The 14,792-nt window shown below is 41.8% G+C and overlaps 1 protein-coding gene across 1 annotated transcript in view; it reads right to left on the minus strand.

The window, feature by feature from the left end:
* LOC124122603 overlaps positions 1-14,792 on the minus strand; it is a 66,304-nt gene that overhangs the window by 19,334 nt on the left and 32,178 nt on the right. The window contains exons 16-20 of the mRNA XM_048396937.1: positions 14,227-14,348; positions 10,610-10,730; positions 9,796-9,814; positions 7,143-7,450; positions 4,734-4,876 (exon numbers count right to left, since the gene is read on the minus strand). Coding sequence (XP_048252894.1) covers positions 4,734-4,876; positions 7,143-7,450; positions 9,796-9,814; positions 10,610-10,730; positions 14,227-14,348 — 713 coding nt within the window. The remainder of the gene's footprint in view (positions 1-4,733; positions 4,877-7,142; positions 7,451-9,795; positions 9,815-10,609; positions 10,731-14,226; positions 14,349-14,792) is intronic.

Below are 14,792 nucleotides of genomic sequence, written 5' to 3' on the forward strand. Positions count from 1 at the left end.
CCAAATAACATCAACAGAGGTAAAGAGAGGTTAAACTTACCAAACTTCTCAGCTTGATGGATGCATCATGAATGACATACCTGTGTCCCCTCGACACTCCTCTAAGATGGGGAAGCTCAGGTGATAGTATCCAGGTCACACTACCAGCATCATTTTCAGTTAGCGATCTGCTGTGAAACCACGAGTTGCCCAAACCTATTGACGCCCTCAACGTCTTCCAACAGCTATATCGTGTAGATAATGGCTGCTCAATCTATCAAAAAAACCATCTCTCCATAACAGCTGCCACTGTACAGTTGACATGGAGAGCCATCATGGAGGCAATCGCACATATTTCGTTAGGGTTGCTGGCCTGGCCTGGGGATGTTGTAACCCCGCTGCATCATAAGCTACAAGGATAGTAGATCGAAGCCAAAATGGGATGGTATTCCTTATGACCTCGGCCTTTCTGTGCAGCTTTAAGCCAAGAAACAGTCATCTTCTGTGAGTTAACTTCATCTTCCCATCCAACAATCAAGGCCATTGGCGGTACAGTAAAATGCCAATCTGATTGTCCTGGTAGCTGTTTTTTGGCGATGAGGTCCCAGCAAACCCCTAAAAAGACTGCACCATATCTGGCCTGTTCAAAAATGGACTTTGGTCATCCAAGGCATGGATTTCACCAACTCATGATGCTGTCGTCAGTGCCAACAGAAAGAGAGTTTTCCTGTTGAGGCTCTCCAGCAATGCCTTGTCAAGTGGTTCATGCGGCTGGTGACACAAGTGCTGTTGTACAATGTTCAGATCCCAGGCTGGAGGACGAAATTTCAGTTTCTGGTCGTCCAGTAGGAAGGTGCTGAACATGACCGATAGTTCCAGGATCTTGGAGACTTTCTGATATCTCAGAAACACCAACACAGAATTAATGGCTGCTTGATAAGGAGCAACGGTAACACCCTTCAGATGACATGGGTAATGAAGGTAGATCAAGTACTCGGCAATAAACCCGTCATAGGTTCCTCCTTCCGCTGCTAACAGTAAATCTCAAATGACTTCCACTTATAAACTTCCAGTCGAGATACAACGTGCCTGAGTAACCACCTTTGCCACCTGCAGGGAGAACACACTTGGCCTTGGGCGTGGCTGTAGACTGTGCAGATGGAGTAGAAATTTCTGCCAGTCTGATAGCCCTCGACATTGGCGCTCGGCTAGCTGTAGAAGATCTGAAACCAAATTCTGGCTGTCAAGCAGGGCGAGATCAAAGTCAGCCCCTCTTCGCCAACGGATCAAGAACCTGAGAGATTTTAACCCAAACTTGATGGTTGACGCTCATTGCAAACAGGCTGATATTTGGGTGACCTGAAGCGGAAAGCATCCTAGTGTAGCATCCACTACGTCGAGGGCGTTCCTCCTGTCAGGAATGTGCCTGTCGCTGACGTCCATGGAGATGGAGTCTATCAGTTTGAGTGGAAGTCTGTTTCTGGATGTACCAAACCACTGTTGAGTTGTTAACGGCAATCAGCACTCAAGAGTGACGAAAAGGATACTTCCAATGTTGAATCGCCAGTAAAATAGCCTGTTTTCAGGTTGTTTTAGTAAAACCCTGGTTTCACCCGATGCTGAAGTTCTTCAACAGCATGTTTCCCTTGAAGAAAGTCCATGTTCTCCTGTACACCCCCTCTCATGTGGTTAAATTCAGTGATGTAATGACAGATGGCTCGGATATTTTTGCGACAAATTTGTCTCTGAAAAGGCACCAATTCTGCCAAAAGTGTTGGAGTCTCCCACCTACTAGTGTCGGTTCGACCGCATCTTCCAGAGGCAAGTGAGTTTACTGACTATAAAAGTCCAGTTTCCACCCTTGCCGAACTAGGCTGGTATTATGGAGTTACATTTTGGCTATGCATAGTCCAATCAAAATCGCGCACTGAAATCGAAATCCGGTTCGTAAAGTGTCATGCAGATTTCGGTCGACTGCAGGATTTGCAAAGCATGTGCATCACCCAGGGATGTGAGCGGGTTTTCCCGAAAAAAGAGGAAAAGTCAAGAAATGTAATAATTCAATGGCAAAAGTCAATAAGCCAAATAAACAAGATGGCAGATGCAGTAAAATTTCGAAGTTAAATCAGTACTTTTAAAAAATCGGGCATGGCTTTCGCGCACCTGGCTACCCGCCAGGTCTGGGAGCAATACTGCCATAAACTTCAACCCCCATCCCCCAGACACAAGGACAACTGTCACAAGCGTGCAATGTCTGACCCTTTCCCCATGTTGAAGCATATTGAAAAAAACTTACCTTGTACTTACCTTTTGATGAAAAAAACAAAACTCCATTGCAAACATAAGACATTAATACAACATATATCCCCATGTTATGGGGTTTTGGACGCTGAAGAAACATTCATAGTTTTCTCGCTAATCACATGAACAACTGTAAAACATCTCATTCACTTACAGGCTAAAAGACAACTTTATCTTAAAAACAAGCATTCATCTGTCTCTGAGTATTTACAATTTCTGTGTTATGCCACATCCCACGTTATAATGCAAGTATTCGTGATTGAAAACGTATGATGTCCGAAAACCTATGCTGGTGAAAGCTCTGATCGAAAACAGGACAATCCGCGACAGATGTCCGGTTTTCGATCATATTTTTCCGAGTGTTTTCTTTAAAAAAATTATTAATTTTTTACGCGGAAGATGATTTTTTTCCGAGGACTACTGTTTTAAAAAACGCGATTTTCCACGTTTCCGCGGAGATTTCACATCCCTGATCACCAACTCATTGTCAACAGATATTTTCTAAATCTTTTCATGCTTTTAATCAAGGTGCTCACGTGATTTGATGCACTTCGCGATGTAAGATTCGTTTTATCACAATATAGATCTTGATTATCAATCAAATCGTCTTGACTGGGCGCCACCGTTTTGTTTGAAGCAAATGCAAGTGATACGAGAGGTTGAATCTGATTGGTCAATAGGAGAGGCATAGAAAGGACAAAACTCGTAATAGCCAGTGGTGGCGCTACGATCGAGCCCAGGAATTCCAGCCTAGTTCAGCAAGGGTGGAAACTGGACTTTTAAAGTCAGTTAACTCTCTTGCCTCGGGAAGATGGGTAGACCAGGACAACTGTCTCCTCTGACACACTCATAGTAAATCAACAAAGGTAGAGGTACTCAAGGGTCCACAGACATCACACCTTGATAACAGCGAACACAGCAGTTTACAACACTCGTGTGGGTTCTGAGAAGACTTAGATTTCATGCACCCTCAACAGCGCCATATGTGATTTGCAAACTTGGAAATCAAAACATGCACAAAATAAGTCAGAATAACATAACAAAAATTAACATAGAAGAAAGACAACTGAAACAGAGCTGAAGTATCCAAGACCAACAGTGTAAAACTAACATTTAGGCCACAAACACACAACAAATAGAGTGTGTAATACGTGAAAACACCTAAGAGGTACTAAAAATGCATGTAAACCAAAGGAAAACAAGTATTTGTCACAAAGTGACGAAATGTCCCCCGCCTGTATATACACCATAGTACCAAATATGAAGACAATCCAGTGATTAGTTCTTGAGATATTGCGGCAACACCGTTTTCCAACTCCAAAAGCAGATTTGCCTGCTGTGACCTTGAAAATTGGGTCAAGGTCACCAAAACCGACTGGTGTCTGCGGTGTCTGTATATACACCATAGTTCCAAATATGAAGACAATCCAGCGATTAGTTCTTGAGATATCGCGGCAACACCGTTTTCCAACTCCAAAAGCAGATTTGCCTGCTGTGACCTTGAAAATGGGGTCAAGGTCACAAAAACCAACTTGTGTCTGCGGAGTCTGTATATACACCATAGTTCCAAATATGAAGACAATCCAGTGTTTAGTTCTTGAGATATCGCGGCAACAAACAGGTGGGACGTACGGACGGACGTTCGGACGTACGTACGGACGGTTGTGAATACTATATCCCACGCTATAGCGGGGACAACAACACAAGCAAAAACCTCACTGTATTTAGAACGAAGCAAGTCCAAAAATGGTGGGAAAATAAAACATGTGCTACAAACTCACAGTGTACTAGACGACACAGACATGTGAAAAGAAACAAATATATGCATGTAAGAATACACAAGTAAATAAACAAACCAATCTGTTCTGAAAGAAAACAAAAAGTTTGATATCCACACAAGTCCAAGGATAATGTTCATAGACGATACGTTTTCGTTGGCGAAAATTTAGAAGAACGACATGTATGCTGGCTGGTTCGGAGAGGGGAGGTTGTGTTCCGGTGAGCAGTTTCAATTCTCTTCAGGAACAGATTTTCTCTCAGGGGATGATGTTTCATCATGTTTTCGCAGAAAATGCAACAATGCAGGATTAGGTTAAAAAGAAAAGAAAAAGAAGAAATTTAAGCTCATAATTTTATTTAAAAATATATCTGCATTTGCAACTGCAACAGAAAACATATCCAATCTCCATACAAAATCCCAGGCCTTACCTGCATCAGAAAATCAAATAGTCGGTTCCTTAGAACAGATTGTAGACCTACAAGCATTGGTATGGTGGTGACAGACCAAAAATCACAATCAGGGCCCATTTGCACATAGTGATCTTAGCGCTACGACTGTTTTAAGCCTATGTTAAAGTATTAGCACTAAGATAGCTTTGTGCAAGTGGGCCCAGGACAAATCTGGGATCCGAGGCCAGCAGATCCTGGCAGGACTAAGGGACACAACTGCTCACCTCCCTGTTGTATCCTTCTCCAACTCGTAGTCCTCGATACTGCCCCATCGGGAGAAGTAGCACAGCAGCTGGTCATTGGAGGTCCGTGTTGTCAACCCTGATATACTCAGCTTCCGAGTTGGGGGGGCAGCAAGAGGGGGAGCCTAAATATGAAAGAGTGAGGGAGCTGAACTGATGGAGATTATCACAGTATGTCATCAATATCTAAGTGTGACCGAACAAGGTGAAGCAGAGATGTTTCCCACTTTACCAGATGTGTAACCCACGTGAGCACGGAAACAGTAGAACAAGGATCATCACTTGGATGAATCTGGGATGTGAAGTCAACAATCAGATCCTGGTCGCCATGGGACACAGCTCTTGACATCTGGGTTCACAATCAGATTCTAGTCACCATGGGACTTAACTCTGCACAACTGGGTTGACAATCAGATTCTAGTCACCATGGGACTTAACTCTGCACAACTGGGTTGACAATCAGATTCTAGTCACCATGGGACATAACTCTGCACAACTGGGTTGACAATCAGATTCTAGTCACCATGGCACATAACTCTGCACAACTGGGTTCACAATCAGATTCTCGTCACCATGGGACTTAACTCTGCACAACTGGGTTCACAATCAGATTCTAGTCACCATGGGACATAACTCTGCACAACTGGGTTGACAATCAGATACTGGTTGCCATGGGACATAACTCTGCACAACTTGGTTGTCAATCAGATACTGGTTGCCATGGGACATAACTCTGCACAACTGGGTTGACAATCAGATTCTAGTCACCATGGGACATAACTCTGCACAACTGGGTCGACAATCAGATTCTAGTCACCATGGGACATAACTCTGCACAACTGGGTTCACAATCAGATTCTCGTCACCATGGGACTTAACTCTGCACAACTGGGTTCACAATCAGATTCTAGTCACCATGGGACATAACTCTGCACAACTGGGTTGACAATCAGATACTGGTTGCCATGGGACATAACTCTGCACAACTTGGTTGTCAAAGTCATCAAGTGCAAATAACTGAATTTAATCAGTGCCATCTTCAGCATCAAGTGATTTCTAGCCATAATTTATTATAATTTGTAAACATCGAGGTAAGCACACAACTAGGTATTCAGTCAACTAGAACATGAATACTACCTAGTAGAACTTTATTAGGGAATTTCATTTTGATGTATAATGTGATGTCTAGAACCCTTATGATAGCACTTAATGATGGCCTCTATGTTAGCTGGTATAAACTTCCTCTTGGCTTCTGGTAACAATGTTAATGAATATGAACATCCTCTTGACTACTGGTAACAATGTTATTGAATATGAGCATTCCCTTGTCTACTGGTAACAATGTTATTGAATATGAACTTCCTCTTGCCTTCTGGTAACAATGTTATTGAATATGAGCATCCCGTTGTCTACTGGCAACAATGATATTGAATATGAGCATTCCCTTGTCTCCTGGTAACAGTGTTACTGAAAATGAACATCCTCTTGTCTACTTGTAACAGTCTTATTGAATATGAACTTTCCCGTGTCTCCTGGTAACAGTGTTATTGAACATGAACTTTCCCTTGTCTACTGGGAACAGTGTTATTGAATATGACCTTTCCCTTGTCTCCTGGTAACAGTGTAATTGAATATGAACTTCCTCTTGTCTACTGGGAACAGTGTTATTGAATATGACCTTCCCCTTGTCTACTGGTAACAGTGTTATTGAATATGAACGTCCTCTTGTCTACACTGAACAATGTTATTGAAAATGGACATCCTCTTGTCTACTGGTAACAATGTTATTGAATATGAACTCCCCCTTGTCTACTAGTAACAATATTATTGAATATGAACATCCTCTTGTCTACAGTAAATGTTATTAAATATGAACTTTCACTTGTCTACTGGTAACAATGTTACTGAACATGAACATCCTCTTGTCTGCTAGTAACAATGTTATTAAATATTAACTTCCTCTGGTTTACTGGTAACAATATTAATGAATATGAACTCCCCCTTGTCTCCTGGTAACAATGTTATTGAATATGAACATCCACTTGTCTACTGGTAACAATGTTACTGAACATGAACATACTCTTGTCTACTAGTAATAATGTTATTAAATATTACTTCCTCTGGTTTAGTGGTAACAATATTAATGAATATGAACTCCCCATTGTCTACTAGTAACAATGTTATTGAATATGAACACCCACTTTTCTACTGGTAACACTGTTATCAAATATGAACTTCTACTTGTCTACTGGTAACAATGTTACTGAACATGAACTTCCCCTTGTCTACTTGTAACAATGTCATTGAATATACAAGACTTGTATACATGACACAACTTTGAAAGTAACCTAGAACTTCAAGCTCGGTTAAAGCAATGACTAAGTGACTTACAGGACTGGCGGGTCTGGCAGATCTTGCAGGTCTAGCAGGAGCATCCTGGGCAGATCTTGCAGGTCTAGCAGGAGCATCTTGGGGAGATCTTGCAGGTCTAGCAGGAGCATCTTGGGGAGATCTTGCAGGTCTAGCAGGAGCATCTTGGGGAGATCTTGCAGGTACAGCAGGAGCTCCCCAGGGAGATCTTGCAGGTATAGCAGGAGCATCTTGGGGAGATCTGGCAGGTCTAGCAGGAGCATCCTGGGGAGATCTTGCAGGTCTAGCAGGAGCATCCCGGGTGACATCAGATTTATGAGAGTCGGAAGCTGTTCACAAAGCATGAAGCATGAATGTATCTTTGTGTTATAGTCAGTAATATGGTAATGTCACAGATGTAGGACAGGCACAATACTCTAGTATCACAGCAACAATACAGCAACTATATAGCAACAATACAGCAATAATGTAGCAGTATCACAGCTACATTACACTTGTATCACAGCAACAATACAGCAATAATGTAGCAGTATCCCAGCTATATCACAACCACATTATATCAATATATTACAACAATATACCACAGCAATCACATCAATATCACATACATATTATGGTGATATCACTGCAACATCACAGCAAAAGTTTAGCAACATTCCACGGCACTATCATAGCAATATTTAATAAAAACATCAAAGCAAAATCACTGTAACATTAAGGCCATATTACAGCAGTATTTTAAAAAAATATCAGAGCAGTAATATAGCGATATAACAGTATATTCCAACTGTCAAAACAACATTACAACAATACTCAGGCATTATCGCAGCCGGCTCAGTAACGGGAGATTCTTGTAAAATTGATTCTTATGCTCCCATTTTCCTACGACCACGAATACCCCGAATCACCCCGAATAGGCAATTTTTCATGTTTGTAGATAAATCTCAATCATGTCTTGAAGTTCTTAAATGAATTTTATTTGATTCCCAAACATTCATACAGTTCGCGGGAGTTCGTGGACGGGTCAACCCACGTATTGCAATTTTGTGGCTGTATCGTAATCTATTCGTAATTAATTCTTATGTTCCGTAACAGCCTTGTAATCGATTCTTTTGCATTCTTGGCTATTCTTAGCAATTCATGGCTCCAAACATTTCTTGTCCTCAACCCGAAAAAATACCGAAACAGAATGAGTCAACTACAAATCATTTAAGAATTAAGAAAGTACAACATTCGGCATATTCGTAACTAAGTCGTGGGTGATTCTTATAATTCGTGCATGATGTGTACATGAATCTTGTAATTCGTACATGTTTCTTAACCCATTCCTGGAACACTTCATATTTTTCAACCTGATTAGCCACGAAAGTTTGCATTATTGGCGGAATCATCACGAATTTCGAAAGTTTCCGATTCGGGGTGATTCGGGATATCCGTGGTCGTAGTGAAAGGGGGGCATTAGAAAATGTAAAATGTGTCCCATCATTTATATTTAGTGCTTTGAGTCATCCCAGGTGTGAATTCATTGATCCATCATTTCTTAATTAATTCTGATACTCACGCTCTTAAAAATAGTAGTAAGTTACAGAGTTTTGTCCCAACAAACAACAAATCATACTGACTACCCCACAAGATGTGTATGATACATAAATAGATGTAAAGGATAGTTGTATCTTCTTGTTTTGGCAACATATATAATGTTGACAAGTTACTTCCTGTACATCGCATGCACTATCCTACTGTAGCTACATATACTTTAAGGTTGGACCGTCCGGGTCAGTGCACCTAGTGGGTTAGTGAAGGGAAGAAAAAATTGAAAAAGATAGCCTTACTGTGATACATGTTATGAAAGATATCCAGAGTCCCCCACCGATGCTAACTCTTACAAAAAGTAAACAAAAGTGGAAACTACAAACATCACACCAGTTTGGTCTGATTATGGTTTTTAATTTATCAATGTATCATGTTTACAGTTAATTATTGATCTGCACCTTGATGTTCTAAGAAATGTTTTTTACCATTAGCCATGGTGGGTAGCCTAAAAAAACAAGACAAATGCCTTTCCCTGATTGTGGTAAAGTATCTATTATCTATTTCACTATTAGGATGTAAATTATTGACTATGAATTTGATCAATGAGGAAAACAAAATTTGGCACTAAACTTCTCAATGGTTTATGTTAGTGTACCTCTCCTGATCAATGATGATAAGAAGGCTTTTCTTAATATTTTTTCAAATGACACAGAAATGATATTTTGTATTTTTAGTTGACATTGGTCTCTGTGGAGGGCTGGCTTCTTTCTTTGTATTTCAACAGTTTCTTGCAGTTTCCTTTTTTTTCCAGTGAGTGATGTTGGTATTGAGAATTTTGTCTTGTTGCCAGAAAATATTTAGTTAGGATCATGTGAGGACGGTCATAATATTGTTATTTTTGTACATTAATCCAACCTTACATAAACATATGAGCATGTATAGATATTAACTCAACATGGGTCATCTAATGAAGGGACCCTGAAAAGTCAATGTGAAGAATATAGTGGTTATTCTTCACAAACAAGTGTCACATAGTCATCATCTGTTACGCATCGTTTCGACTAGGCGTGCCGGCAATGGAGAGTTGTCCGGGGATTTTTCCTTAGACCCTATATGAAAAGGACACCTCTCTTTCTCTTACCTCTAGGTGGTTCCTGCATCTGCAATAAAACAGAATTATTAGCAGAACTAAAAAGAGAAACTATATCAGGTATACATAACCTGCAGTTTTCATACTTTTATTGTAAATTTAATAATTGTATGGTTTGACATATATCAATTTTGTTTTCAAAACCATATTCATCCAGTGATATAACACTCAAGGGGTGAAAATGTGCCAGACTAGTTATTTTGTAAGAGACAAAAAGCCATACAAATGGATCCAAAGGTTGCCTTCTTATCTTTCAAGCTGTCAGAGCACTTAATGATTACTATTTTGAATAATTCTATGAATACTACCTCTATTACATCATTGTTAATAATTCTAAGAATACTACCTCTATTACATCATTGCTAGTAATTCTAAGAATACTACCTCTATTACATCATTGCCATAAATCCTGTATTTTGGCTGCAATCACACAAAACTAATCTTCAGAATTTTCAACAGACGTCCTCTCACTGTAAACTACACACAACTGGTTGTCAAGATATTAGGACCACCAAACAGCATCCAGCTCTTCAGCTTGCTGAGATGGGAAAACCTTGCTAGTTGTGTATAGTTGACGGTGAAGAGGACTTCTGTTGAACGTTCTGAAGATTAGTCTTGTGTGACTGCAGCCAAAATACAGGACTTATGGCAATGATGTAATAGAGGTAGAGAATTATCCATTTTGCTAGAGATGACAGGTGAGACAGGGAGACTAGCATGGGATACTGGAGATTTACTCTGTTTCTAAATCAAAACAGAATACATTGAATGGGTTGTATACATGGTAGAGAAGACTAAAACTTACCACTTTACTCTCGTTGGACCATTGCACATACCACCGGTTGCCTTTGATAAAGTGAATGGCATCCAAGCATCGCAGAGCATCCACTTCGTTCACATAGGATACAAACGCTATCATCTTATTTCTGGAAAGAAATATTAGTCAGCATTAAGAAACAGTCATAAGGGACATGGAAGTCTTAGGAAGTCGCATAGTCCCGTCTTACAGACATGGGTGCTGGGAACCTGTTCCACCGAAACTTTTCTCACCTCCAGAACAATCTATACAAGTGATGAAGCCCAATGGTATTTCCCTCTTTCAGACATGGGTGCTGGGAACCTATTTTACCCGGAGAAGCCAGAACGGAAGTTACTGTATCTGTTGGAGGAGCCGACTGAGGGAGGCATGCTGACGTCACAGCTTGTAAAAGCAGCCCAATGGTATTCCCCTCTTTCAGACATGGGTGCTGGGAACCTATTTTACCCGGAGAAGCCAGAACGGAAGTTACTGTATCTGTTGGAGGAGCCGACTGAGGGAGGCATGCTGACGTCACAGCTTGTAAAAGCAGCCCAATCGTATTCCCCTCTTTCAGACATGGGTGCTGGGAACCTATTTTACCCGGAGAAGCCAGAACGGAAGTTACTGTATCTGTTGGAGGAGCCGACTGAGGGAGCCATGCTGACGTCACAGCTTGTAAAAGCAGCCCAATGGTATTTCCCTCTTTCAGACATGGGTGCTGGGAACCTATTTTACCCGGAGAAGCCAGAACGGAAGTTACTGTATCTGTTGGAGGAGCCGACTGAGGGAGGCATGCTGACGTCACAGCTTGTAAAAGCAGCCCAATGGTATTCCCCTCTTTCAGACATGGGTGCTGGGAACCTATTTTACCCGGAGAAGCCAGAACAGAAGTTACTGTATCTGTTGGAGGAGCCGACTGAGGGAGGCATGCTGACGTCACAGCTTGTAAAAGCAGCCCAATCGTATTCCCCTCTTTCAGACATGGGTGCTGGGAACCTATTTTACCCGGAGAAGCCAGAACGGAAGTTACTGTATCTGTTGGAGGAGCCGACTGAGGGAGGCATGCTGACGTCACAGCTTGTAAAAGCAGCCCAATGGTATTCCCCTCTTTCAGACATGGGTGCTGGGAACCTATTTTACCCGGAGAAGCCAGAACGGAAGTTACTGTATCTGTTGGAGGAGCCGACTGAGGGAGGCATGCTGACGTCACAGCTTGTAAAAGCAGCCCAATGGTATTCCCCTCTTTCAGACATGGGTGCTGGGAACCTATTTTACCCGGAGAAGCCAGAACGGAAGTTACTGTATCTGTTGGAGGAGCCGACTGAGGGAGGCATGCTGACGTCACAGCTTGTAAAAGCAGCCCAATCGTATTCCCCTCTTTCAGACATGGGTGCTGGGAACCTATTTTACCCGGAGAAGCCAGAACAGAAGTTACTGTATCTGTTGGAGGAGCCGACTGAGGGAGGCATGCTGACGTCACAGCTTGTAAAAGCAGCCCAATCGTATTCCCCTCTTTCAGACATGGGTGCTGGGAACCTATTTTACCCGGAGAAGCCAGAACAGAAGTTACTGTATCTGTTGGAGGAGCCGACTGAGGGAAGCACGCTGACGTCACAGCTTGTAAAAGAGACTGAAGTTAAGTGATGTGATGGAGATTAAAACATCAGGATTCAACGAGGTAGGAAGTATCTGTGTGGAAGACTGTAGTTTCATCAGAGGATCTAGTACAGTCACAACAGGTGGATGTCGAACCAGAGGCAGAGACGAGGCATCCGAGCAGCGCATTGAAGGAAGAGTGTCAGGCATGGTCTTTGAGAAAGGGCGTCTGCTGGTAGTAGCCGAGTGACGAGGGTTGTCTCTGTGCTGATGAGTGTAAAAAATAGCTCAGCAGAAGACTGTAATCCAGGTAAGGCGTGTCATAGGAGTACCCTCGAGAAAAGCGTTCATATACTGTGGATAGCGTTCTCAATCAAGCACCAGGTTGGTGTAGGCATTATGACAAAGCAGAGTTATAGGAAAAAAATTGTCGTTGATGATGATAATCATAAGGGCGAGAATGATCATGTAGGCGACAGTCAGCATGACTAGGAGAGGAGGAACGAGCCGAATGAGATGAGCGTCCATGAGAGTCAACTCTAAAACTGAATCTTCCTGAAGTTCTCTTCACTATCAACTATATTTACTAGGTGTCACCACAGTAGCACCAATCACCTTACAGCTCTTCTGCAGGCAAAGTGGGAAAATCGTCACTTCTTTCCAAACATCTTCCAACTAGAAGCAGATGAATGGGGAGGAGGGTGTGAGTATTTCTAATGTAATAGAGATAGTTTTCTTAGAATTATTAACAATGATAACTAGTGTTCTAATAATTCTTACAAATCCCATACGTCCATTACATCATTGCCAGAATGTACCTCAGGGATAGTTGGGCTCTGCCTCCAGTAAACTCTCAGTATGGTTTACTGTAAATACTAGATCGCTTGTGTTTGTATCTATTAATAGTTGTTTCCAAATCCTATTGGTATCACTGACTATCAAATCAAAAGGACAAATAAAAAATTCATGAAACATACAAATATGTGGTACCTTCACTTGCATTACTGGTATATGCTCACCACCAAAAGAAACCCAAACCAGAGAAACATATAAAGAATGTACATTAACAAGAGATGTTTCCAATGTGTACCAAAGAATGTGACAAAACCAACAATCAGTCAAGTGTCTTAGGCGTCGTAGGCTTAGGAGACAGAACCGGTGGAGTTGTAGAGATGGGAAAAAAGAGATGTGATGACATCGACAGTCTTCCTTCCTCTTCCTTTTTTAATGGATTCTGTCAGTTTCTTGCAAGCCATCTTTGAGAGGAAGGCACAGAGCTTCAGCGGAAAGGATGTCCCAACACTTCCAGCAGGAAGGATGTAAATGACCACATGACTTGAGAGTGAGTGAGTGAGATGGGTTTAACACCGCTTTTAACATTATTCCAGTTATATCACGGCGTGTCAGCTTAATGTGGGAGGAAAGCCCGAAGTGATGCAGGTCTTAGACGTTTACCACTTCGGTGAAACCCACGAGCACGGGTATGGTGCTGACAAACCTAGTAACATAATCGGGGCGAACCGGGATTCGAACCCACAATCATAGGTTTCTGGCGTGCCCAAGGGACGCAACTCTGCACAGCGAATCGCGGCGCCTTAGACGACTGGGCCACCCGTGCCCCCACATGACTTGAGAGATGAGGGAGATCAGTTGAATAATAATGTAATAGCAACTAATGAAATGAATTTAGCTAGCTTTAGTGTGACTACAGAAACCGAGAACTAAAAAAGATGATGTTCACTCAAGCACACACCGGAAAAAAGTGAGGATTTTCCCACCAGGAGAGCTGTAAGCTGATTGGTTCTATTGCGGTGACAACTAGTTGTGCATAGTTGACAGTGAAAAAGACTTAAGATTCAATATGAGTGTGACTACCGCCAAAATAGAGAATATGGCAATAATATAATAGAGGTAGAGGATTCATAAGAATTATGGGTTTCTAGCATGCCCAAGGGACGCAACTCTGCACAGTGATAGGGTAATGGTAACCCTTGCTGCATATTAATGAAGTAAACGATTGCACTTACGTGGCAGTTGGTCTGACTATGTATTTATCCAGGTCTCCCCAATTCACGAAATGGTCGTACACCTCCTCTTGGGTGGTCCCGATAGGGACATTGGTGACAAAAAGTTGACATTTCTTGTTTTTCTGCAACAGAAAAAGTCACATTTACGAAAAGTAATGGCGCACTCTAAAGTTTGATGTCGGCTAGAAAAAGTGAATTCCTCCATTTTGACACATCCCCATCACTCCCTAAAACTTTTGTGAAAATGTTGACATGCTCAGACAGAACTTCAGAAAGTAAAACAATTGCATGAAGTTGATGAAAACACAATACTATAGAAATTGTACACCGAGACAACACACCAACAGAAGGATTTATCTAGTTCTGAGACAGATATTACATGCAGCACGTTTAGGCTAATATTGCCAGCTATATGACAGCGGTCTGTAAATAATCGAGTCTGGACCAGACAATCCAGTGATTGACATCATGAGCATCGATCTACGCATTTGGGATATGATGCCACGACTCATCCAGGTCAGCAAGCCTGACCCTCACATCCCGTTAGTCGCCTCAGCATGGGTTGC

Source organism: Haliotis rufescens, unplaced genomic scaffold, assembly GCF_023055435.1.
Source record: "Haliotis rufescens isolate VD_foot unplaced genomic scaffold, xgHalRufe1.0.p SCAF_16, whole genome shotgun sequence".
Classification (NCBI taxonomy): Eukaryota; Metazoa; Mollusca; class Gastropoda; order Lepetellida; family Haliotidae; genus Haliotis; species Haliotis rufescens.